Source organism: Strix aluco, chromosome Z, assembly GCF_031877795.1.
Source record: "Strix aluco isolate bStrAlu1 chromosome Z, bStrAlu1.hap1, whole genome shotgun sequence".
Taxonomy (NCBI): Eukaryota; Metazoa; Chordata; class Aves; order Strigiformes; family Strigidae; genus Strix; species Strix aluco.
In genome coordinates, this window is record NC_133971.1 from 75,848,437 (window position 1) to 75,875,617 (window position 27,181).

At 39.1% G+C, this 27,181-nt stretch overlaps 1 protein-coding gene across 2 annotated transcripts; it reads right to left on the minus strand.

The window, feature by feature from the left end:
• Positions 1 to 5,520: 5,520 nt before the first annotated feature.
• C1QTNF3 (C1q and TNF related 3) lies at positions 5,521 to 22,869 on the minus strand. Of its 2 annotated transcripts, none has more exons than XM_074812267.1 (6): positions 22,705 to 22,869; positions 17,544 to 17,655; positions 14,803 to 14,957; positions 11,117 to 11,246; positions 9,574 to 9,673; positions 5,521 to 8,172 (listed from the first exon to the last, which is right to left on the minus strand). In XM_074812267.1, the coding sequence occupies exons 1-6, from the start codon at positions 22,786 to 22,788 to the stop codon at positions 8,013 to 8,015; spliced, it is 741 nt and encodes a 246-aa protein (XP_074668368.1). In that variant the 5' UTR covers positions 22,789 to 22,869; the 3' UTR covers positions 5,521 to 8,012. The 2 variants fall into 2 exon arrangements, with proteins under 2 accessions (XP_074668368.1, XP_074668366.1); XM_074812265.1 differs by having other exon boundaries at positions 22,501 to 22,869.
• Positions 22,870 to 27,181: the final 4,312 nt, after the last annotated feature.

The following is a 27,181-nucleotide window of genomic DNA, read 5'->3' on the forward strand; positions in this document are numbered from 1 at the left end:
TGTTTAGGCTGCTCTCAGGAACAGCCATCCATCCAGAAGAGGTGATGAAACAGGCATTGGATTAACACAGCTTTTCAAACTTACCGGTATTTCAGGTTACCAGGTAGGAGACAGCAAAGAGGCCCTTAAAATCAATTCCATGCTCATTTTATTTATTTCTTTAAATTAGTTGGACCACAAAAATGTGTAAAGGCTGCAAATATGAATGCAGAATTTGTTCTAACTGTGCAATAACAAACAGAAGAGGTCTATTGCCAGAATACCCCTTTATTTTCCAGGTCCTGGTCCTATAATGCAGGCACTGATTGAATCCACTGCTGTACTGCCACCCACAAGAAATGGCAGAGATAAAAATATGTGCATTTTCATTCAAATGAAGCTAGCTTGTTTTGTTTACCCACCTCCCTTAGAGATGCAATTCTATATAAAGGTTTATTTCCACAGACATCATCATGTTACTGGGACACTGCATTTCTTTAAATGATTTTCAGTTTCATTTGTCTCCTCTAACTTTTGAGTCTTGGAGTTTGTGTTGAATAGGAACAGGCAATTTCTGTTGTGTCACGTTCTTTCATTTCACTGGATGCTGTTTGGTTTATCATATCCAAATAACCATAATCACACACTGGATAAGGTCTGGATTTTGCTATGGTTTAACCAAGCAGCACTTTGCACCTGCTTTTTTGTTGTCATTCACCATGACAATGGGTACTCTGTGGCAGAAACATTCAGGTCAGGACCTTATTAAATTCAGTTTCAGGGGTGTGAGGGGAGCATCTTATGAGCATTAAATCCACTTTGAAAAATTGGATTTTAACAAACTAAGAAACAGGCATGAGAGAAACAAATATTCTAATTAACCAAGGCATGCAGTGCTTATCTATGGTGATACCATTTAATACTCATTAATGCACAGCAGCAAATAGGTGGCTGTATGAATTCACTGCAGAGGCAACAGGTGTAGGAAATGAGATTGTTTTGAAATTAAAACCCCAGTGTGGGTAGCAGGACACTGGGCTGAGTTTCACACCCTGTCACACTGCTTTTGTGAGCTTTATTGAATTGTGTCAGTGAGTCACTTTTTGTGTCATCCTGTGAAATGTATATAATTCCTATACTGAAATTAGTGTATTCTACAGTGTTAAAAAAATGAAATTATATATACTGTGTGCTATATCATCATTTTTTGCAGAGGTACAGGCAATTCTGGTACAGGTTGGCTATACTTTATGCCAGACTTTTACAGTTGTATCAGATATGTTGTTTACAATTACTCTTACTTTTCAGTCCTTTGGAAAAATACCAAGGTGGGAATGTGAAGTTATAGCTGTACACAAAATCTTGATTCTCCCCTTTCAAATGTGTATTGTTTATAATTTAGTCCATCTTAATACATGGTTAAAGAGATACTGGTATCAGTACAGTTTTTATTGGCTTTGTTAAGTGAAAAAGCGAGAATTTCTCTCACCTGTTTTAATATTTCAAATCTTGATAATTGCCTAAAAATTCAAATAGTAGGTCACTGCTTAGGGTGAAACTTCTCTAGTCACTTCAAACATATCAGCATTAATCTTAAACTGAGAACTTTAAACAGTCTTATGAAATTTATGGTGATATTTTTGTGTGCCAAGTTTATCAAAGCTTTCAAGCATGGGTGCTTTATCCCAAAGCCTGCATTTATATCTTGCCTGAGTAGGAGCTGTGCTCCATTCATAACACTTCTCGATATCCACAAAGACCGTGTGGGTGATACTCCACATTTCTGACCTCATATTGTGTGCTGTTGTGACACACTGTCTCTTGTACAACGCTCTTGTCAAATGCAGCAGCTTAATCTCTGCAATTTCAACAGATTCTTCAGTTTGGAGCTTCTCTTTGCCTTTCTGTGTTTCTCTGCTTCTGTGTGAGTGTGAATTCACGTATTATTGCTCACTCTCTTAAGTGTACATCCCACCAGACACCAGCAAAAAGTGCCAAGATTTTGAATTATAGATTGAGCTATAGTTAGTGAAAGCTCACTCTCATCCACGGAAAGGAATTGCATAAACTGCCTTGTGCTACTTCGTTAAAATCTACATATCCTAGAAAAACTACTGTTTGTGAGTTGTTTAGTGCAGTCACTGGGGTGATGATCTGGCCTTGCTGCAAACAAGCTTTGCCACGAACTTTCATGGAGTCAGAAATTTGTCCTCTAATACTCTACTAAAGTAGGAGAACAAATTACTGATGCCTGTGATGGTGACTTCTGTACTTTGGTCATTTACCCTTGTACCTGAACCAAAATACTCAACTTTTATCTCCTCTGAGTCACAGTCTATGGTATTTCTGTGCTTTCATGATTTAGATTAAGAGACTGGCAATTAGCTAATCTTTATATTGGCTAATCAGTAGAAAGTAAATATTTTCCTGTGTGTGTATTATTAACCACTGTTGTAGGGACTGCAGACTCTAGACCAGGGTTATTCCCAGATTTTGTTTGCCTGGATACTGAGCTTCAGCTCTGTGCCGGGCATCACATGTACTACTGCTTGGCAATCATGCCCTAAACTTATTTCCAGTGAGCCATTACTGCTGGATAGTGTTGTCTACTGCATTCATTAAAGTCAATTTCTCCTGCATTGCTAGTGCTTTGGATTGATAAGCCTTTGTTTTTATGAACTGCTTCCATCACCTTGCCCATGCACCTTTTATTTGCGCCTTAGCTGTGGGATACCTACTTCATGTTATTTATTTTGTGTGCCTTTGGTAATTTTAGAAAACAAACATGGACCATTCTGAGAAGCAGGTAGTCTTGGAGGGAAGAAAGCATTGATCTGAAGTGATGCAGTATCTGAAAGATTTTATTCAAAACAATCATACTTCTACCCTTTTCTAGTTTAAAAGATGAACAGGAGACAAATAAAATTCCATCCAGCACTTTCAGGTGCAGACCAAGACTTTTCACATGACAGAGTGGCACAAACACTGGATTCCCATCTCCTGGCCTGAAGTTCCAGTCCTTACAGACTTCCTTGACTCTCATCAACTTTAGTATGCTGCGAGAGTCTGGAGTGTTTTTCTTTCAAAGAATTACTAAGATTGAAAAATGAAGCTCTTAAAAACAGAAAATTCTAAAATTAAGGTTGCTGCTGTGAATTTAATTCTGCTGTTCTTTCTTACATATTAGTATGCTCTATTTTCTGTAGTAACAGTACTTCATTTGGATGAAGTTACTGAATGAAGCTGTTCTATATTCATCTCTTGGCATGACATTCTAGTATATGGCCCATGCCTTATTCAACAATCATCATCTAATTGCTGCTGGATGAGGCTAAGGAGTAGCATGTGACTAGATGATGAGACACATTCACAGGAAACAGGAGCTGTCAAAGATGATTTTAACATGGGTATTTCCATTCTTGGTGTTGTAACGAAATGATTCTTTTAAAACACTGGTTTTTGTGGAATTTCTCACATCTGCTGGATTGTTTTCAGAAAAGCAGGATAAAACTCCGTTTGTACAATTTTTCACCAGTTAACACAAGAAGTCTCTTTGTTTAATAAAACTTTGCATCACAGAGGTTTTATTATTCTGTGAATGTGTTCATGGAGGATGCACTGCCCCATTTCAAATGCAGATGCACATATTGAGCCTCTCCCACTGTTAGCAGAAGGTCCTGCGAATGCCTTTAGCCCATAACTTGGAGTTATCCCCCAAACTTTTCTTTCCTACAACTTGAAAGTTAGTGCAAGCCAGGGATTAGTCCCAACAGACACTTTTGCAAGCAGACACCCCGCTATGGAGGCTGAGAGAGTTTAATTAGCGTTAACATAGTCAGATGATAACTCCAGGCTGGAGAATAGACCCTGGTTTTTTAGTATCAATTTAACCAGAGAGCAGGGTGATGAGGCAAGTATGGCTGTCCTCTGCTGCTATTCCTGTGCTGCGTAATTCCCTCAAGGAAACTATTTGATAATGAAAATTAACATGGCACTGCAGATGCTCTAACTCCTGCTATGACTGTGTGGTTTGGCCCAAAGCCTAAAGGAGCTGTAGCCCTTTGGCGTAAGAGGGAACCTGGTCACACTAAGAGGTGCACATTGTATTGTGTTCTTTTAATTTATGAAGATAGTTTCTAGAGTTTGTCTTCACTGGTACCCAAGTATGACATGCAGCCTGGAGCACTGCTTTGCACCATTCATTTTGTTGCCTCAGACTTTTAAATCTGAGCTGGTCACTGACAGTTTTTCTTTCCTGTGGTTGCTGAAGCAGAATTAACTGCAAAATAGAGAAATTTTGCTACTGATTTACCAAAATGAAGAACTGTGGGCCTTTTCACACACCACTTATCAAATCCCTGCATGTTTTGTCCTTGTGTGATTTTTTGGGGGTTCTGAGCAGAAAGCATAATATGAGCTAAGTAGGAGAAAAAAGTGTTTTAGTAAAAAACCACTTTTATTAAAAACTACTTCAGAAAGCGGTAGGGTGTAATGTAGGAAAGTCAATGCAAAATTTCATGGGGAAGGTGAAAGATTTGAGTGAAGAGTGTTTTCCTTATTTTCGCTTTAGAAAACTGATACTTTATTTAAAGTCCTCTCTTTGGCTCACATGGTTTTCAGTGGAACAGGCTGCAAACTGTTGTCAGTCTAAATTGCTTCCTCAGAATCAACTCAGTCACCTTCAGGCCATGGACTAGCCTCTGAAACTAAAACCATAGATGGATTTTTTTCTCAGGGATTTCCAATTAAACTGAGCTGCTTTCTGCTTTCTTTAAACACTCATGAAACTGTGACTCAGACCTCAGATGTTTTCCTTCGGTTAGGTTTCATTTTGGTTCATGTTTTTCATGCACAGAAGTTGTGTTTTACCTCTGCCAAGGGGGTCCAACTATCATCTCTCAAGTGGCACACAGACCTGTTTTGGAAAATGCAGCCCTTAATGCTCCTAATGAAGCTGGAGATGAGAGCTGCTACCTTGCAAGGATGTCACAGGGAAAGACAGCAGTCCCTGGGTCTCAGGGGGAAGGGAGGACCAAGAGTGGGAGCTGGTGTTTCACACAGAGCAGAGCTCAGCTTGTCTGTGTGTAGGGCAGTGTTTCTTTCTGCTAGGATGCCAGCTCCTACCACAGAGGCAGATATCACCTACCAAACCACAGTTCTCCTGGCAGGCAGGGGCTTGCAGCTCTTGCGAAGTTTTGGTTAAATCTGAGAGCTCATGGAGTGGGAGAGAGATATAGACTCAGCTTAGCAAAGACAAAAAAACATTAAGTATACTCCAAATTGCATCTTTTGAGTTTCCAGAAGGTTTCTCACTCGTAACACAAATTACAAGATACCACCTATTTTATAACAGAGGACAAAAGTCTCTGACAGAAGACATTTTGTCTTTAGCATCTGCTAAGCAAGAGGCTTTCATTTATCAGCAGCAATGGAAAGATGACTAATTTTCATAAACATTTATGAGAAAAAAAAATACATTCCACTTGACTTTCTGAATACAAAACCTGATAATTTTGAGGAACAAAACCACACACACACAGATTTTTACATCAGTTGCTATATTTTGAAGGATCTTTGAAATTAATATGTAAGTTAACAATTTATTTTTTAAGTATTACAATGCTCAGCAGAGATTGCATGCAATAACTTTGCAGAGAAAAGACTGTAGAGATTTCATACAAAAACTAGGAAGTTTCAACCTTGATGTAAAAAACCTCGTAGCTTTAACCTTTTAACTGAGACCATGCTGCTGTTTGTCAGAAGCTTTGGTGATCATTCTTAGTTGCTTTCTGCTCTTAGCAGGCCAAGTTGTACAAAACTTGTGAAAACAGCATAAAATGAGTATGGCAAAACTTGGCTTTCTTTTATATCATCGCCATTACAAGAGATAATGTAAAGAAGCTTAAAATGAGTATATGTATCATAGTTTCTAAGTGTTTTATTCTGACCAAAATGGATTAAAATGGTCATGCCATAAAGGAAAATTAAGTCCCCAAAGGAAACTTTAGGAATTTAAATTTTATGTAGATATATATATACACACACACACACACCAGTAAAATAAATATCTTTTGAACCTTAGTGCTGGCTTTCTCATGTTCAGTAGCAAAATAAATGCTTAGGAAATACCTATTAAGATTATATCCCCATAGTCTCCAAATGGCAAGGTCCTTGGTAAATATAGACATGAACAAACCAGTATAGTTTTATGACTATTAATCTTTATTGGGTAAATGTATGTTTTATAAAGTAAACAAACATTTCTAACACAACAGGAAATACTTTTTCAAGATTTTTCCTACTATGAACATTAGCTTATGATGCCATATATCTCATGCAACTTGTGCACTTATTCCAAAAGAATAACTTTAGCTCATTACCTGGTGGGTGGGTTTTAGTTTGAAGGCATGCCAGAATTTTACTAAAATGTTTATTAAAATAACATGGTCTCAGGTTTTGAAAACCTATGTGGTGCAAACCTGACCCAGGTTAACAAACAATAAAACTCATTGGATGACAGTTCATTAAAGCTAATATTTTCAGTGGTTGATGCATAAAACTAAAAAAATCACAAGTCATAATCATCAAGTATCAACATGCATTTTTCATCATAGGATGTGGTGTACATACACTAGGAATATGTACAAGAACATAAAAATTCATAGGGCAGATTTTGATTCATTTGCTCTCTTATCATGCTACTGATACCTGTATTGACTATAAAAGAATTTCAAATAAATGTTTTCGTAACCCTACCTGCTTATTATACATTAATGGCAGGTAATGTCTGGTTAAAACGTAGTATTTGTCAAAATGTAATTTATATTTCATTAGCTTGTGTGTGGAAAACCAGAATGTGCAGAAGATACATTCAGACTTCAGTATTGTCTTAGTATATTCAGTGCTGATTCTGATGAAAACAGCAAGAAAGAATTTCAGGTACCCAAATTTTGAAAAGCGGGTGGCAGATAGTAATGCTGAAGAATGGCCCAGTTTACTGTGACCAGAACTTCTGAGCCAGCCAGCATTTGTGTTTGCTTAAATATTGAATTGGGTTAGCTGCTGCTTTGCCAGGCTGCAGCGTCTTTTCCTGAAATACTGGTTCTTGGAAGGCTGCTAGAAAAACTGTATCAACAACTCCACTGTTAAGTAAATATGCAATATTAAAAGGTACATCCTTCTAAAAGAGCTTCAAGCTCCATAAAATGTATGTTTCTCTGTTTGTGCTGTTGGCATATCCCAACTTCTCCAGCGTATATGCCTCTGCTTTGACACCTTGTAGTTAGTTACATCAGGTTTCAACAATTTGAAGGCTAGGAAGAAGCATTGCAGTTCCCCTGTCTGATCCCCTGCACACTGCAGGCTAAATTACCTTATCTTCAAGCTGCTACTAAGGCAAGAATTACTACCACTCTTTTTAAGAGAGAGAGAGTGAGCATAAATATGTGCTAAAAATCTACGAAAAATGATGCATTTTCAGAGGTTTGAGAAGGAAATGCAATAAACCTGAATCCTTGACATCTTTATTTTCACATTTTTTCTTCTATTTGTAAAGTTCATTCTAGTCCAGTAAAAACTTCTTCCTTTAAACCTGGTCTCAGCTGAGCCTACTTATAATTCATTCAGGCCTGTTTCCGTGATGCAAACATAAATGAACTTGTAATGAGAACTGAATAAATGAACCGAAAAACTTTAATCAGTTGTTAAATTCCTGACATATACTTAACTAAAGTATATTTACAGACCAAATTGACTTTACTGCGCAAGCTGTTCTCTAAATTATTTAAGCTCCTTTTCCTTCGTTTTTCAGTCACTTTGGAGAAGGGAGCAATATCAACATTTAACAATTCACTAGGTACAACCCACATGACAATACATCTTCTGTGAATCTGTGTGTCAACTGCCCAATGTATTCAGCTCATCTCTGATACACAAATAGCAATGCATTGCATCAAAACAAGCAGTCCAGAGAAAAATACCAGTTCCAAAAAAGAAGTTTCCTCAGATAAACATCTATCGGGTTGTTTCTTTTTTTACTTGGTTTCAAAAAGAAGAAACCCAGCAAAGGTGGAGAAGCGTTGATGGTCCCCATGGAGGGCTCCATTTCCCATTCGCAGCCAAACTTCATCTCCCTTGGCAAGTTTTAGGACTGCACTGTTTCCTGAAGTGTCTGCTTTCCCTTTTGATTCATAGCTAAGGATGAATATTTGAACAAGTCAGCTTTTTGTTTCTTAACAATGGTCAAGCAAACAACTTTTAAAAAAAAAAAAAAGAATCCAAGAAAGCACATTGTTATCCCGAGCAAAACTTCCTTGAAAGACTTGCCAACGTTTTCTCAGCTTTATGAGTAAATTTTGGCATCTTTCTTCATTTGATCTCCTAGTCACATTTTGCAGCTTACCTAATTGCATCATTTCATTCCTTTCTGAAATTCTGGAAGTTTAACTTACATATTTTTTTCCAGGGCACAGGGACAAATTTGTTGTTTAAAATAAATCTCTGCTTATTCATCACAACACTCCAGATTTCCTGTGATGCTCTTTTTCCCTTGGATTCAACCCAGATAATTTTAAATGCTTCCAGGCAAGGAGTCTCATGTTAGCTGAGCCCTGTGCTCTCTGCACAGGCAGTAGGCAGTGACAGGCAGCTTACTCCATCCTGAGGTCTTTCATTGGAACATAGATATGTTTGATGTGGACTAACCTGCTGGTTTGCATGAGCTTTGGTTCTCTTCCTTCTACCTGTTGACTTTTCTGACATCACTGCTTCAGGGGAAAAACATTGGGCACTTTTGCAGGAAAAATCTATTAGGGATGAAGTACCCTTTGGTGATGCTTCAGGTACGGGCTGTTGAAGAAACCTGGACAGCTTAAATGAACCTACTGTCATCTAAGTGTCTAAAATCCAGTGTGATCAATCTAAACTTTTGTGTCTGTTTATTCAGGCTCAGGAAAGAAGCCTGGTTTTGGCATCAGGCCCCTGGTTGGTATTAAAGAAATAATATTTTCTTCAAACACGTTATTTTTTTCAGATGTCCATCTGGCCACAAGCTTCTTGACCCGATCCTTACAGAAGTTGATAAACTAGAATTGGATTCTGTTCTTGATGATCCTCCAGCTAACATAAAGAGTTCAGAAACTTTTTATTCGGTGTGCTAATGATAAAGCCTGTAAATGGGGGACCTTTGCTTCTTACTCATCCTTACTACAGCAGTTTAAATGCTTTCCACCTTTAAAGTAAATTTCTCTCTCCTAATCTTTAATAAAACTGTAACTAGTTGCTGAACACTTCATTATGCCCTTTCTCTGACAGGCAAAATGAGGCTCCAATCCTGACTTGCAGTGCTAATTTCTTTCCCCTGAGCTTTGAGGAACTTCTGATCAAGGCTGAATTTTAGGTCGAGGATCTGTAGCAGTTATGATCCAGATTTGCAAGTTAAGGAGGTCAAAATACAATAGTTTTTCTTTGTTGGTTATTTTACCCAACAGAATTTCTTCAACAAATGAACAATTTTGTGTTTCTTGAAATATGATCAAGCTATCATATCTGTGCAAACATGTCCTTTGCATTAAAATGGCGTGACCTTTCACTTACCTATATAAGCTGAAAACTGTATTACCATTATGCATCAGGTACACGTACACTTCCTCCACATCTTCATGTTTCATCATATTGAAGGTGAAGAAATACACCCCTGAAAAGATTACCAAATACAGTGTGTTTATTTCATAGAAGGAGGTAGTCATGCTGCAGACTTGTGCTTCTTGCTTAGAAAACATAACAGCTGAGGCCAAAATTACCTTCCAGTTGTCAGTGGGTATTTTGCTTCTGCTTACATAAATCTGATTCATTTTTATTCTGCATATGGCAGGGGTTCAGCCACATCCTGTTTCAGGGAAATGACTGTATTTGAACATGGCAGGACTGCTCATCCCTTCTCACTAAAAGGGAAATTTCCCAGAGGCTGAGCCTAGTGACCCTTCTCTCACCTTTTTTTCCTTACCTTCTTGCTCTTGCCCTCTCCCAAAAGGGCAGTCTCCAGGCCAGCGAGGGTTCAGCCTCAGAGGCTGTCAGGCAGCCAACATGTTGCCCATGTCAGGCAGGGCATGAGTGGTTTTAGCAGCACACACTGCTGCTCACCTGGCTGTACCAAATCCTGGACAATGCAGACATAGCCACCACTTTCTCTTCTTGCACAACACATCCTTACCATTACCCTTTTTAGCTCTTTCTCTGTCTCAAAGGTGCCAACAATGTTGTCAGTGCAATCATGTTATGTGTCATGAACTCTGCAAGACTCCTTCAGATGGGAAGACAGGTCCTGGTTCCTGAACAGTAAGTCTGTAACATTGACCCTACAATGGGAGCTTTGAGTTTGTGTCAAAGTCATTAAATCATTGTGGGCCAAAGTTTATTGACATCCGCATATACATTAGCCTCAAAAGGAAGCAGCTCTGAAGACATGCACCCCTAACTGTCTGTAAGATGTGCTACAGCAAGCTTGGAGGGCCTGACCTTTATTTAATCTAACTTCCCATAGCAGTGAGTAAATAAATAGCAGGGTGAGAAAGACCGAATGAAGGAAGGTGGTTTCAGGCTTTGCATAGACACGTTTTTGGTTATGGCCCTGCCTCTCCCATCTCCTATAGTTCTTCCTGCCCCAAGCTGCATCAGCTGGGGGATTGGTGCAGCTGAAAAATAAGTCAGGAAAAACTGTAATGCCTCATTTCCAGCCACACATCTGAACTGGTGTTGAGGGAGGATGGGGATGAAGAGAGTGACTGGAGGCAGGAGGCAGCTGTGAAGCTGCTGCTGCTGCAATATCAAGGCCATGGTTATCTCATCACAGTGGCTGAAGGGCTAAAGGTCTCAAAGCAGACTGTCCTGCTCCTTCCCCAGCTCTGGCCATGCCTCTTCCTCCTGCCTTTGTGCCAGCACTAGTCTCACTGGCTGGCAAGCCCTCTCTTGGCTCGCTCAGTTTCCAATTTAATTTTTCCTGAAAGTAGTTAGCAAGAGCTATGCAGATCGAGTCTCATCAGTGCCTTGTGCAAAGGCAGTTAACTAGTTTCTCATCATTATTGACCACATTTCTTCCTATAGCCCCAAGAATTGCATATTTTGTTTTTCAAACACTCACCATTCACTGGAGCACCAAATCTCCCGGTCATGACATCAAAAAAATTCCCAACGTTGGTTTCGACGCTGCTGAAGATGATCCCACTGTTCTGGTTGCTGAAGTGAGTAGCCATGGAAGCCATGAATGCAACCTGCAAAAATACAGTTCTTATTCAGGCAGTCGTTCATGAAATGCACATGTGTAGAGGAATCACCTACAGAATTTTTTCCTGTATTTGCAGTCTGTTTATTTTCCTGACAGAGATGTTCTTCTAGGGCCTGCTCCAAAGCCATTAAACTCCAGTAACAAAACTCCCATTGAATGAAACGGGAAGAGGACTAGGTTTATTACATTCAATTGGACTATTCATGACTGTAAAAGTAAGTGTATGGGCAAGTGTTTGCAGATCAGGACCTGCATTTGGGATTTTATTTACTTTTAAGTCTCTCTAGAATGATGCAACAGAAAACTGGTATTGAAATGGGTGGTGTTTCTGACAAAAGTGGTTTAATTAGTTTTTATGTGTTCCCCAACGCATTTAGACTGGATATTGCTTTTAACGGAATTTGTGAAATAAATAATGCTCGGTAAATTCCATACACATTATTGTTTCTTGTTAGCTACTTTCAGAGATACATTAAGCATTTTTATTAGAGGTCCTCTAGAAGTGCAGTTTCTGGGACTCAACATTCAGTGCTTTTTCTCTCTTACCAGTTGCCCTGTACCCTCAGTCATGACAACAGAGCATGGTGAAGACCAAAAGAGGACACTAAGAAAGTGAAAACTGTGCTTCAACTTCATGTTACACTTCTTGCAGTGAGATGTATTGGCTGTGGAAAATGTTTCATAGAAAACAGTGCAAAATCTTCCACACTGGACAATACAAATTACCCTCAGCAAGACACCAGGGAACAACCCTGCCAACTTGCATGGGCAGGGAAAGGAATTACCTCTTCTGTGAGCCTGTGATTCCTCTATCTGACAGTAAACAGGGTACAGGCACCTGGATGCCAGAAGGTCACATAGTGACTTGGCATTTTATCTCTACATCTTAACTTCTTAGATGAGAAGTGTTCAATTACAGTTGTTACTGCCCCTCACAAAAATGACATTTTTCACGAGATTCCAGTTATACTGGTCTTTACAAAAAAAAAAAATCCCTAAGTTCTTTTGATTTCAGATCCAGATGAGAACAAAACCAAAACAGGCAAAATCAATGTAAGTCTGGATCCAACAATGGAAATCATTAACCATCTGCTCAGAAATTTGAGGAGCTCCAGATGTGAGCTGAAAGCTTGGGCTGATTTTCCTTATCCCTGCATGAATACATTTTCTATGATGGCAAATTGTTAACTTCTTGCTTCTCAGCCAGGATCACATCAAAGTTCATCATATGTTAAAAGAAAGCAGCTGCAATGGCAGCTTGATAGAATTTATTGCTTTTTGTCTAGATTCCATTTCATATTCTCTTTGACCCCAAGCTACTTTTCTTGGGTTGATCAGAAGAGTTGAAAAATATGTCCTTTCTCTCTAGGTCTCATTTGATGTAGCAGATTAACATGGACACACCAAGTCTTTCAAAATAATCCTGTACTTGACCAGTATTGTATTAAAAAGTGTTTTCTCCTCTACCTACCCGCACTCTAAAATTCTTAACCATGATGTCAACAAGAAATGATATGCTATACTGTGTAAAGAATTTTTAAACACATCTGTTAAAAACAGTGATGGAATTTTACTTGGAAATAGGTATTGCAGTATGAGCTTCTGTTATTCACCCTCTTTAATTATTCCATTTTTAACTAAATTATTACCATTATGTTTATGTAAGAAAAAAATGCTGATAGCTCATTTTAAAATTGCAAAAGGATTTATGTTGAATGTAATTACAACAAATATGTTTTTAAGATATTCAGCTATCATGTTAATTCCAGTTAATTCTTTAAGAATACTAAAATAATTCTGTGTTGTTACAGAAGTTCAGTAGTTTTGGAAACTTTTTTCATTGAAAATTTTAGTCTCTGCAATTGTCGCATGTTCGTGCAACCCAGAGTGAAGAATTCAAGCATACACAATGCTGAGAAATCCAAAGCCATTTTCCCACATTGCATACATTGGCTGTACTGCTGATTTTGCTGTAAATTTGAATGCCTTTTATGAGGATATAAAACATAAAGGAGTGACTGTTATTGGGAAAAAGTATCCTTCAGTTAAAAGGTGTAGCTCTGTAAATAGATCGGAACTTCAGTTTTCCCCATAGTCAGAGTGTTTGGAAGTAGGATTTTTTCCTCTGTGTGTTTGCTATATCCCATTTTGTCCCTTCTGTGGTGAACTTGGTTTGGAGGGTAGGAATCAGATCAAGACTAAGGCACTTCCATTAAAGTGTGTATGTGTGAGTGAGGATGTAAACTCCCTTATAGTTTCTGAAAGTCTGTGTACTCTGTGGTGTTTGAAATCCCATTTGCCCAAAAGCAGCACTGACTGTCAGATAAAGCTGAGTTGTGCTTCTAGATAGGAACTTAGATGCTTCCCTCACATATAGTCTCTGGAGCTGAATCTGACTTCGATCACTGGTCCACACAAATGCACCTAGTGCCACCTGAAGTGCTCTAGAATTCCCCCCCATGGGGCTGGCTGATCTGACCTACAGAACCCCCTTCCACAGTGGCAGCTGCAGACCAGGAGGGATACATCTCAAAGGTTTGCCATGCATCTAAATCTTGCCTTTAGCACCTTAGCTGTGCTATGTCATAGAGATAGTCAAGTCTTACAGCTATTGCAGATGAACTGCTCATGTACTGCTGCAGTATACAGTGTGGACAACTCTTTTAAATCCCCTGTGCAACAATAACCAAGGGTCTTAGTTATCCAAATCCCATTTACTTTCAGTTGTCTTAAGAACAGGACTATGCTACATCTCCACTGTCTGCAGGTATATATACATTAGCTTTCTGCCATCTGCCAGATTCCTGGTACATAAAGAAGCTCTAATCCAAAAGCTATGTGACTATGCCAACACAGCATTGAACCCAAAAAAATATATCCCGTCCCCCAGCAGACCTTATCAGCTCAAGCTTGAACCCATGTTTTAATGCTTATCTGGCTTTTGGGTAGTTCATTCATAGGCAGAACTTACATGCTTCTCAACATATTTAAGGTATATAGACATATAAAAAGATAGCTACTGAGGGGTGTTTTTCAAAACGAAAGGACTTCTGACTGCACTCAGAGGTTTTGACTTGATACTTTGAAGAGTTGGATACATATGCTTCTGAGAATCCCACAAAGCCTGACTGACCTGAGAAGCACGGGCCTGAGAGTCTCCTTTACTCTTTTCATTTGCCATAGGAAGCGCAGTTATGTATGTGATACAGCTTGATAGAAAAATTATAGTCCCTGCTATTCTCCTTTAATGACCCAGATACTGGCTTTCTGCCCTAAAAGGGAACCATATATGTTTCTTCCTGCCCATTTCTCAGCTGGATTCTTACTCTAAAGAAAGACTAAGCCCTGATGACTTTCTTGTCCAGGAAGATCTGGCAGAGCACATTTGTCAGTCATGACAAGGGCTACACATGTTGCTCGTTGCAGTAATTTAAAGGGGGATTTTTTTCTTAAGTACCTTACAGTAGTTAGGTGCTGTTTTTCAGAGAATAAAACCATAACCTGAGAGCTGCTGCAGCCAGCACAAGCCAGAGATTTTGTACCTGTAGCTCTGGGGGAATCCCAGGGTAGCCCTTCTCGCCTTTGGGTCCATGATGGCCACGCTCTCCCCTCGGTCCCATATCTCCTTTGTCTCCTTTCTCACCTTTGGCTCCTTCCTGGCCAGTTGCTCCATTATTTCCATTGTTTCCGTGATTTCCTTAAAGGAAACAGAGCTTTCTGTTTGACTTAAATAATTTAATGTAGTATATTTTAACAGATAGCTGTGACAGGGTCCTCTTCCACCAGTTTGCAACGCATGGACTTTTCAGTACCATAAAACCGTGATTGAGCTGTGATGGATAAGAAACAGCTGTGTGGTTAAGCTGAAAGTGAAGGTTTTGATGAGCAAGTTTCCAGAATAACACAGGTTGATGTTTAAGAATTAATCCTCATGCTATCTTGGTGTTGCTGTATAAACTGGATGTATCAACATACTGTGTTATTGGGAAAATCTGCAAGGACAAGACCTCAGCAGCCGCAAGGCTCGGGCAAAGTGAAAGCCACCGCCTATTCACACATACCAGCTAACCTGCATAAGCACTCTTGCTTTTCCTTTTGTGTAAAAACTTCTTTCCTGATAATTTGAGCTAATTAGGATAGGATAAGATAATTTTCAGTAACATTTTGCTATCTTTAAAGCATGTCTACACAAATGAAGAATGGCTGTAGCCTTGAACTATCTAAATGACCCATCTGTGCCAAAAATGAGACAGTGTGCGTTCTCCGGGTATTGGTTAGCTTGAACGGGTTGATTGATTGCATACTCCTATATTTAAAGAAAGGCAAAATTTTTATAATGAAGCTTTTCTGAGATGGCTTCTTGTGAAAAGGGTCATTATAAAAACACGTTCCTGCATATTCAGTATTATTTCCTGGTGTTTACTGAGGAAATGACTGAGCAAATGTCTATGTGACTGACAAAATTTTAAAGTTGTCTAGAATTATTATGCATACCTGAAGCAAAAGCCTGACCTTTCAAGTAATTACTCAGGGAATTAATTAGTGTCATCATTGTTCTAATGCTATCTGAATTGAAATTAGATTCTTTGCCACTCTGCTTGTTCTCTGATTAGTCACTCTGGTTGCAAATTTACAAGAAGAATGGTGTTGTCTGAGATCAAATCTAATGATTAAGTGATTCTTCAGAGTTTTTGTACTGAGAAAAGAATTTACTTCAAACAAAGAAGTTAAATGGTGAAAGAAATTAAGCAAATTTTTGTTTGGATAGAGAAATCAATAACTCTTAAAAATAAGAACGATCCTTCATGTAAAGCCAGAACTACTTATCTACCAGTTCAGAACAGAAGTTTGCAAGTGACATTTGATTCAATCAAAGGAAAAACAGCTGCCGTTGTTCCCCTTACAGGCACAGTGCTATGAAATATAGCAGATGAAGGAGACAGAGAAATTCCAGGGTGCAGAAGGTTGCTGTCAGCCATACGTTTGTGGCATCCTGTGGTGACAAGAATGTGTGACCAAGATACATCCTTGCATGAGGAAAGGGCAAAGCTGGGACTGGGCTGTGTCCCAGTATGTCCACTGCTGCCTTGAAAGTGTGGGTCTAATACAAAATCACGTTCTGCTTCTAAGAAGCCAACAATTTATCCATATGTAATGCAATATTTCTGCACAAGAGGCCTCACCATTAGATTTCTGTAATGGTCGATGGTATTTTTATAAAGCGTTGATGCATGAATAGCTCACAGCAGACTAATATCAAATATGCCTATGACATTATTTTGCCTAATACCCAAATTATGACAAAGTAACAATTTCTTTCAATATTTTGCCAACTGAAGATAGTTCTTGAAACACTTCATTCACTCAGATTTAACTTCATAGCAGTCAGATTTAACTGTTACTGTAAACTCCTTCTACCAAAAATTACTACATGATTTTTTTTGTTATCTGTCATGTCTGTTACTGTCAGTACATTTGTGAGACAGAAGGATTATGAAATTACATTTTTATTGTGATAACAGAAGACGTAAGCTTTTGAAGATGAGACAAATCTGTCAGTCAATGACATGCTCATTTACATTACACATCTGCTTTAGGAATGGTGATTTTCAAATCCCTGGAGGTAGCTGAAGTAACAACTTACACCAGCATGCAACTAACTACTTTTTTCCCTTCTCTAGGCTCTTTTTTTTCCATGCCAATTACCAGATCAAAGTATCGCCTTTTCTTGTGTATCCTGTTATTCTGTATGCATTTTTAATGGGAAAAAAAAAAAAAAAAAAAGAAAAGGTACTGTTTATTATGGAAGACAAGAAGAAAGAAAGAAAAGAAGAAATTTCTGTGGGAGAAGAGAAGCATTTGTGTCTCTCTAAAATATTGGCTAGCAGTATGCTAGATGAAAAAAAGCTCCTGAATACAGTATACAATAGCATAGCTGGATATTCAAAGGTGATCACAATGACCAACTCCAGGGAACAAGTTCTTTCAACTTTAATGGAGGCTTCATGTTGCTTTAGGAAGAGAGACTGATTTGCCCTATAAATGTAGTAAAATTACTTTCAGTATGAATTTGTAAAAGCTGAATTTTAATAACAAATAGGTTTTCACTGGAAAATAGAGTCTAATTGAAAATCTCTGTCTGCCCAGAAATTATAGAAAAACTTGTTCCTGAATCTGTCCCAAAATGCTGATTTTTGGACCATTCACTGATATTCATAGAATAGCCTGTAATCTGTAGCCTGTAATTAGACTGATCAAAAAATGAATTAAATGTCATCTTTACCTGGCATCCCAGGGGGTCCAGGAGGTCCTGGGGGCCCTTGGTAGAGTCGAACTCCAAAGTCACCACGGCAGCAGGAACTACAGTCTGGATTCTGCGGTCCAGTTTGTGGGGGCTAAGTGCACAAAAATAAGCTTTAAGTAGCTCATTCATGGATGGTATCAATCATATGCATGTCAGTTACAGGGTCTTCATTATATATTCTCTGTTTATATATTTGGTGAGTTTTCAAAACACTTCTTATCTGTGCTGAAATCTCCCATACTTGGGTTGTCCCTGAAGATGTTATTTCTGAAAGATTTAAGGGAATAGCTCTTCAAGTGTTCTATGAGCTATATGCATATTAAAAAAACAACTTGTCCTGTCAAATAATGAGGGTTTTGAAAATAGAATAATACCAAGTAATGAAAGTTAGATGAATATTTCAGTTAGGTTCCTATCCTGCTTTTCACTGAGCCCACATTTCAGCTGACCTTTGTTGACAAACAAGCCTGTGTACATGTGGTAGGACACAAGTCATCATTTGACCTTCAGCAATGAACTATTCTCCACTAAACTTAAAGAAAATTGTGTTGGACCGCCCAAAGGAGATATTAAAAAAAAGTCTGTGCAGCACAGTCCTGTTCATGGCCCCAGACTTGCATATTTACAGACCACTGAAGTTGGGAGAACCTAAAAAAGTGCCAGGATACTTGACAAAATTTTGAACTGACCACAACACCTGGTGTTAGGGGCGTTTGATTATTTGTAATTGTGGGTGTGTAAATATGAAAGCCTGTTTATGTGATGAAACTAATACAGCAGCATAAATAAACTAATGAATTTATTATACACAGCTCAGCTACTGTAATAATAGTCTGATGATAGTTTTGTTTCAGTGCTTTTCTTTCCCATATTACTGTATTTATACTAATGGAGTCTTGTTCAATCCTGGCTGGATTTTGTAACTAGGCTCTTGTGATGATTTAGTGGTCACAAATCTTCCAATGTCTCAACTGAGGTAGAGGTCCAGGGTTTTATTTCATTTCTCTACCTCCTTCTCATTTCTCTCTCTTTGATTCTTTTTCCTACAATTCTTTGCTGTTATCTGAGGTGCAGATCTGCAGTTCTTGAATTCTGGAGGGTGATAGTTACACCAATCCGACTACTACTTTTCTCTAATCATTTTACTACTTGTCTTCCTTTCTATTTCTTTTCATCTTTATTATCCTCAAATTCCTTGCCTAAGGAGCAAGCCTTGGAGCTTATGTTTATGGATACAAGAAACCCCTTTTATGCCACCAAAATACTGCTACTCCTCCAGTGGGATAGACACATGCCCTCTCCAGCTGGAACCACCGACAAAACTACAATGGGAATAAAGGCTGACCTGACAGCTCAACAAATATGCTTCATATTCAAAGTTCTGGAAATGTTAAGACTTGCCAATGGGCAGAAGGGCTTCATATTTATGGAGTTTTGGTCAATACTATGATTTTTACCTTAATTCTGGATAAGGTCTATACTTCATGAGAAAAATTATTTCTGTCTGTTGGACTGTCTGTTCCTGGAGAACCTGTTTGTACCTTTATTGCTGTTTTATCTCTCCCAGTTGTTAGGAAGAACATAACTGACAATCACCAGACACATTGTTTAACCTAATATCAGAGAAGTAGCCCTGCTTTCAGCCCATTTTCAGTCCTTGAAGGGGAGCCAAATACAAGAGGACTGGAATTGCACAAGCATTTTGCACCACCTGAAATGCTAATATTGAGTGTTGCACTGAGATTAAAATCTTCAGCTCTTTTCTGGTACTGCTTCATATTCGTGTCAAATGAGAAAGCAACTATATACACACCTGCCCAGAGCAAATAAGTCATATCAGCCTAGAAATTTCCAGAGACTTAGAACTGTGAATTGTAGGTAAGGGAAGGCATGAATCCAGCAAACTGGACTGCATGTGAGACTCTCTCTGTGCAGGAATGATCTGGTTTTTTACCCAATGCCCTGAAATCCTGAACAACATTATTAGCTAACCAGCTATGTTATAAAATAGATACCAATGCTGGTCATAACCAAATGCTATTTGGCATTACCTCTCAAAAAGCTCAGCAGGTTATTATATGCGAAATGAGGCAAGTGCTGCCAGCCTGGTTGTATGAGAACAGTTCCACTGAGTTCAAAATAACTACTTATGCAAGTCATAAAGTTTTATTGACCTATTATCTTTACTGATCCTTTGACTAGGAGGAAAAAAATGTTCACAGTCAGCTGCCAGAACAATGAATATTCAGGATACTCTTTTAATCTGTAAAAACAGAGAACTTCATTACTACATTTAAAGGAAAAACCTGTTCCTAAAGTAAAATTACACTTAAATGGGACAAAGAGATTAATTACAACCTACTTGCCAAAGGTGTCCTATGCAGCCATTTGCACATAAATTTTGTTGCACAATGGACCTTTGGCATCGGTCTCAGAACATCAATGTGATTTAGGAGCTCGTGAAATGCATCTGCCGCATTGATATCCTCATAACAGATAGAAAACTGGAATATTTCTGAGGCTGTTTGCTGAATTTCCTGTGATTTAGTATGTAGGAGGCAGTTCAAGGCAACAGACGGTCTATAAAATTCCCTTAAGTTAAAGCTGTGAAGGAATCATAATTGGAGACCTGGCCCTTTTTCAGTTCCTGATTAATTTTATGGGTTTCTGTTATATTGTCTAAGCGAATGCAGAGGACAAGTAATCTACATCCACCATTCTTGACTCCTGTTCTGAATGCAAAATACCATGCGTATGTGGGTGCTAAGGCCCTCCATGCATCTTCTCTAGCAAAGAATGAAACAAACTAAAATTGCCAAAATTCAGGGTAAAACACCAGTAGGTTGAGGGATACCTGAAGGTTTTCAAAGAGCAAACTTAAAAGAAAGAATGTGTCTGGCATGGTTTTCCCAAGTCACTAGCAGTTCTTGTGCTTGAGGAATGCACAATTTATAATTATATTTTATTATTTATAATTATATACAAAATTATATTTTACATGTTACCAGCAGTGTGGAAACTGGCCTTTTACCCAGTGCAGCAAAGACAAATGCTATTGTCTGTATTTCACAACAGGAATGGGACTGTTAAAACACTTTAGCAAGAGGGTGAAATTCTCCAGCCAGAGTGAAGACAACCAAGAAAGTAGACACTTGGTGGTAAGACAGCTTTCAGATTGTTCAAGGGGAAGAAAGAGGTTTGACATGAATTAAAACATGTCTGTGCCACCTTTGCTCCTCCTCTGCCTGGAAATCCCTGGAGTCTGGAGATGGAAAATACCTATTGCATCAGCCACTCTGTGATGGATTATCCCTGTCATGCATCTGCTAGTGCTTCATTTCATTTCAGTAAGCCAAAAATTGCATCATTTCCCCAGCAAAGATTGTTTCTTAGAGAGGGTCTGGCAGGTAAATGGCTGCCATCAGCTGTACTCGGACTCGGTGGGCTCAGTTTTAATGTCACAGCGTCTTCCCCCAGCAGGCAACTCCAAACATGTTGCATTAAACTCTCTGATGAGAGACACATGCACCCCAAACACAGTGAAACTTTGTGGGGGAGAGTTAAACCCCTAAAAAAGTTGTAATTTTGTATTAAATCCTGCATTATGTGAAATTATGTTGCATTAAAGGGGAATCTTATTTAAGTACCAATAATACATGGTCTGTAGTATGCAGCTCCACAATTCTCTCTGCAGTAAAGATGTATGCACACACTAGCTGGCTCGTTGGACTATATACCTGCTGATTTACACTGTTTATACTGCAAGTGCAATTTAACATACCTACAGTTAAATATATCTATTTTGCTAAGTGCACTGGAGAAAATATAACTCCTCCCCAAGAAATATGAAATGGAAAACACTATACAATTTGAATACAGGGAATACAGTGGTGTATTAAACACATTCCCATACTTGGATGTGTTTCAGTTCTTCAAGCCTAGGACAGGATTAAAATCAAATCTCTTCTCTGCTTATCGTGAAGTAGGTTACTATTCAACACTTGTCTGCATGTCTGTGATGTTTTGAATTCAAAATACCACAGTTTGATCAGAAAGCATTTTAAAAAAAACAATTATAAAAGGTCAACTATACAGGAATTAAACATTTGTATCAGCAATAGGAACAAAAACCCTCATGTTCTTGTTTCTAAAAAAAATCAATTAACAAAAACTTAATTTGAGTGGAATTTTGTTTTGCCTAGTGCAAGAAAAAGCTTAATCTTCTGCCCTTCAGATTTTTCTTTTAAAATTTTGACTATAATATTTTATGTATAATCAAATTATGCCATTTTCCCTTTGCTGTGAGCTAATGACTATAATATCTAAAATGTCATATAGAAGTCATAAAAAGATTCCCAGTTTAAAACACAGGTACTACAGATTGTTTCATTCTGAATCTTTTTTCTCTGAAACTGTCAAGCTGATATATATTATTAAATCTACTCATTACTTTAGTAACTGTTTTCAAGCTATTCCTTAGAATAAAATTTTTGAACATTCAGAATTTCATCATGTTTGTCTCAAGCTCAAAAAATATAATTTATATAGTAGAAGTTATTTTCTGCTAATTGAATCTTTCCGAATACCTCTATAAATTCTGTAATTTTCCTTCACATCCAAATAACAGAATATAAAACTTTAATATATTAAATAAGTAATACCTTGAAATAATTAAGAGACTATTTATCAGAATATAGGATTGCACGATCACAGTTTCATCAAAACAAAGGGCTGCTGTCTATGTTGAAACCAGTGTCCCCAACCACTGCTGGTTCTACCAGCTCATTAAAAGATTGTACAAAGCAACCCAGCAGGATACAGACCAATATACAGCTTTAATAAGAATAATTTCATAAATATATCACTAATAAACTTAGCAAAAAAAAAAAAATCTCATTAGCTTTAAAGATATCTTTAGAAGATTAATTCAGAGTACCTGGACTCTATCTGAGGTAGTCAGTTCTACATCATCTACCTCTGGTCTCAGGACTTTTTGGTCTGTAGAAGTGCTATTATCAACAGTCCACTCTATAAGTTGACTCCGCTGTTTCAATATTTCCCTGCTTCTGGAACCTTTATGGCCAGTCTGGTGGTGACTTTGCAATACTTTGGCCACTGGTTTATAAGATCTTCTGCTCACCTCCATGTATTCATCTTGACACAGGCAAAATGGAAGAAAAAATAAAGCCAGTAGATGCCAATTGATGAAATCCTTCTCTGCCATGTTATTAAAAATAATTTTTCAGGAGTTCAGCAAATGCCTTATGGAAGGAGAACCTCTTTGCTGCACCAGGAGTTATGTGGTCCTTTCAGCTTTTCCACTAGTAAGCCTGGCACTGAGACTAGTACCAGGTTTTATACGGTTGCGTGCAATAAATAAAACTAAAAATGCCAAAGTGACAGGTTCCTTCATCCAAAATCAGTCATGCTCCTTTAAACAAACCAGGCATTATTCACCACTTCACCACCACAAGGAAAATTGATTTGTATGCTGGAAATGACCACAGCATTTAACGGACTCCCGTGGTTCCTATTTGGGGGCATTAAAAAATGTAGCACCTTTTCTTTGGCATGTTTTTGTTTAAGTATGAAAAAATGTAATGGAAATGGAGAACATGTGGCTAATGGTTTACGCTCCTTGATTAGACATGGAAAGGCTGTGAATTCACACTCTTAAATGTCTTTTGGACACAGTCACCTTCCTTATTTGCCAGGAAATTCACACACAAAACTGCGTCAGCCCAGTCCGAAAAATCCTTCCAAGAGCAATTAGGAAACAAAAGCACAAGAGGAGCTTTTGCATATGATCCTGACCCAATGGCTGTTTCTGACTATGCTTTTCATTCACTAAAAGAAAAATATTTAATTTCTGTCAAATGGTCAATGGTGGAAGGAGACTGGGTAAGTAACTCTGAAAAACTGGATTGAATTCAGATTCACAGAGTCCCATTTCTCAGCATGAGTTCAATCTACTCAGCCAGGTGATATTTTTTCCCTTGAGTTCCCAGTGTTTTCCTAAATGCAACTGCCAAACCAAGTTTTATATCTTCGCTGCCAAGTAAATATAAATTTACCAGGGGCTTATTTCAGACTAAAAGAATCAAATTATATATGTATAATATCCTTACTATGTTTTTTGAACCACCCACTGGTATCCTCTAGACAGCCACAACTGTAGAGTGCAGTTCTGCAAATGCATACACATCCACATGCACACCCAACCTTCCCAAGAGCAAGTAGCTCCTTTGCTTGTGAGAAACACTTCACCAGTACATGGCTACAACATTACTGAAGGCATCAGTCCCAGGGAGTGATCTCTGGCCCTACAGTGTGATGGACTGGCTCATACTCAAGTTGTTCAAGGCTGACCACCCTGCTTAGTGTTTGGCTGGGGCTCCTCTGTCATCTCTGGGGTGCTGTGTGGCCCTCAATTATCCCACTTTTTTATTTTTAAAAATTTTTTGTTCCTTCCTATTCAGTTGCCTGATGAAATGTGAGGGTTTTGTTGCAGGGTGCTACAGTGGATGTTTTCAGAGCACAGGGCTGAGGTTGCATGTCCAAGAATGGGATGTGAGGGAACTGGGAGCACCGGGGTCCTGTTGGGATGGTGGTGAAGGCTTCATGCATCCAGAAGCTAACGATCACACATCCTCTGAAGCTGACGATCCACAAATAACACCCAGGCTTAATATTGAGGGGGAAATAGTGCACTCCAAAAGACATCGGTGTCTCCTTGCTTCATGCTTTTGTTGTATTTATCTCCCTTATTTTGAAGCTCTAATGGCAGGAATCTTAATTCAATTTCAGCAAAATCTTGGATTCTCGAGGCAAGTGTTAAGGATTATTGAATAACACTTCATAGATTAGCTCTTGAGCCTTGCTTCAGTGTATAAATATTAATTAAATAAATAGCCTTGCAAAAGAGGCTTGTTAGCTATGCTTTATGACTACTGAAAATCCTGATTTTAAAAAAAGGCAAATATTCCAGTTATTTCACTGGGCAAGGAGAGGTGGAAAGGAATTTAGGGAGAGTGAGGCAAGACTTCTGAAAACACAGTTCCAGATTTTGGAAACTGCTGCCACCAAAAATGGGGTTTTTTTTCAAGTAGAGAGGATTTTCTTGGTAGAAAGGGAGTTTGAAAACCCTGGACTCTGTAAAATTTGGAATGATTCAGAGACAAACATTAATTTATCTTGGCACTTAATAATTTGATTCAGCAAGTGCTGGGACAGCACTGATGTTCTCAGCTGCCGTTAGGGCTTTCATGGCTTTCCAGACTCCGTTCCAGGAGCTTCCTGTGGCAAATGTTTCCAATGTGAGTAATGAACATCCACAGCACCCATGTCCCTGAGGGAGGAGGAATAAAACCAAAGACATTTGGGCTTCAAAGCCCCCATCTATCATTTCATGCAAAAGCTGAAACAAGCATGTTTCTTGGCAGCTATTAGAAAGAAGAAAGATTCCCTTCCTCGCTTTCTAATAGAGTCCACCTGGTTCCTACCCATCATTGCTCTGGTGGTTTGATGCTGCACGCATTTTTTGGTCCAAATTAATAATACAGTTTAGACTATCCTCTTTTATTTCCAGTCTTTTGAATAGAATCCCATCTGCAGAAATCTGCTGCCCATCATTCTCCTCTCTGCCTTCAGCAAGGAATAGCTGGCCCACAAAATCATCATCCACAGGCAGAAATTTTGGGCTAGGAAGTAAAAATAATGAAGGAACTGATTGTGATTCTCCATTTCTGATCTCCAAATGGTCAAATATACTTATCCAAATGGGTGAACTGAATATAAAATAATAGGACATCAAAATAGCAGTGCTTTGAATTAACTTCGTACTGGAATAAAACACTGAAAGTGCTTCATGCTGAGAAGAACAGATCCTACTGATGTGGAGATGAGAAAAGAACTGAGATAAAAGGTTTGGTTTTGCTTCTAGTTGCAGGGACTGTGTGTGTTGCAGGAGCGCTGACAGAGAGAATAAAATCTGACCCCCTCCCTACCTCTTCACTGTGTGTTTGCACACCAAGCATCACCCTTCCAGCCTTTGCCCGCTGAGCTCAAGTACAGCTGTAATTACCTTTCCCCTGTTGGTCTCTGGCAGCAGGATTTGCCTCTATCTGGTAATCAACCGTTTAAGATGAAATGAAGCACACGGATCTGTTTTTGTCAGGTAATGACATATCAGCTAAAATGTGGTAGCTGCTGGGTGATAGCTGCTTCCCATCTTCTCTGCAAGCAAAAACTGCTCTGTGAGAAGGGGGACTCTTATTACTGTGTTATTCATATTGACATTAGGAAGGTGGGTTATTAGTGAAGTTATTATATAAAACTGTAGGGCACTGTTTCAAGAGGCAACAAAACAAAATTATTAAAATTAAAAAATAATAATTAAAAAAAGCCTGCTGTGGCTCAGGCAGGCTTGTATCCATAATTAAACATTTACAGTTCCTTCACTTAGAAATAATCCCATTTGCAGTGATAGCTCCTCCATACCAGACACAGAGGTAATCTGCACCTGCTATATCACAAGCAATCTCCACTGAGACACACTGAGAAAGCCAGACCACAGGTGAGGGGATTAAGTCCACCCAGCACCGTACCACCATGATGCACCAACTGCCACCATGATGCCGAATTCCTGGCCCGCTATACCTCTCTGGGCTCGTTACTTCCTGGGTACAGTCCCAGCCCTGCTCTTGTTGGGCTGCCTGCTCCTTCAATCTGGCTGGTACTTCCTCCACTCCTGCAGCAGTGCAGGAACAAAGCCTTCTCTCTCCAGTGCCAATGCAAAATGCTCAGGACTATGCTGCCCTTTGGCTTGCTGCTGCAACAGCCACGGACAGAACCCTCAGACCTCAGCATGGCTTTGAAACATTTTCCCACCTCTGTGCTGACCACTGCAAACCCACAGGAAGAACTGAAGCATTTTCATTGAAGGCTTCTGTGATCTGCTTCCTGTTTCTGCATGAGTTTTGGTCAGTAATGGGGATTCAGGCAAAACCCACCACCCCGCCTCCCCGAGGGAGCCTCTTTCCAAGTGTTGTGCACCCAAGAAGTGCTTACAGTCACAGTCTGTGCAACATCTTCTCCATGGTTAAACATTTTCTTCTGTAGCCCACTGCCACTGAGGTCTGCAGATGGCAGTGGTACAGTAAGTGCTTTGGGTGGTTTGTTTCATGACACTCAAGCTGTGTGTAGTTTAATAACTACACACAGTCTAGTTAGTCTAGTAATACCAGTTCCCAGAAGTATGTGGCAGTGAGGTGTGTTTTGTAGCTGTTTTCCTCACTGGTTATAGGAAGCTATTGCTAGCTGTCAGAGGAGGAGATTGGGGCAGATCCAGCTGCACTACATGGCCTCTGCCTTCACCCCAAACAGATGAGTCCCCAAAAGTGTCTGGATCCTCCCTAACTTTGACTTTTCCATCAATCAGGAAATCCTCTTGCGTTGCTTGACACTGGCATTTTCTTTCCAAAATAATATGAGAGCTGGGGCTGAGGTCCTGGCTCTCCCCTGCCTTCCACCACCCCTTCGGGCCCCATGGTGTGCCCAGGGATGTACCCTGGGGTGATGTGCTCCAGCAGCCCTGGACTGCCACTGCTACTTCATCG

Excerpts from the sequence above, each read along its gene's own strand:
- C1QTNF3 (XM_074812265.1), bottom strand. The coding sequence starts at position 22,788 with ATGGCAGAGAAGGATTTCATCAATTGGCATCTACTGGCTTTATTTTTT. Across the intron at positions 17,656-22,500 it reads CTACCTCAGATAGAGTCCAG|CCCCCACAAACTGGACCGCA; the intron begins GTACTCTGAATT and ends TTGTGCACTTAG. Across the intron at positions 14,958-17,543 it reads TGGACCCCCTGGGATGCCAG|GAAATCACGGAAACAATGGA; the intron begins GTAAAGATGACA and ends GTTTCCTTTAAG.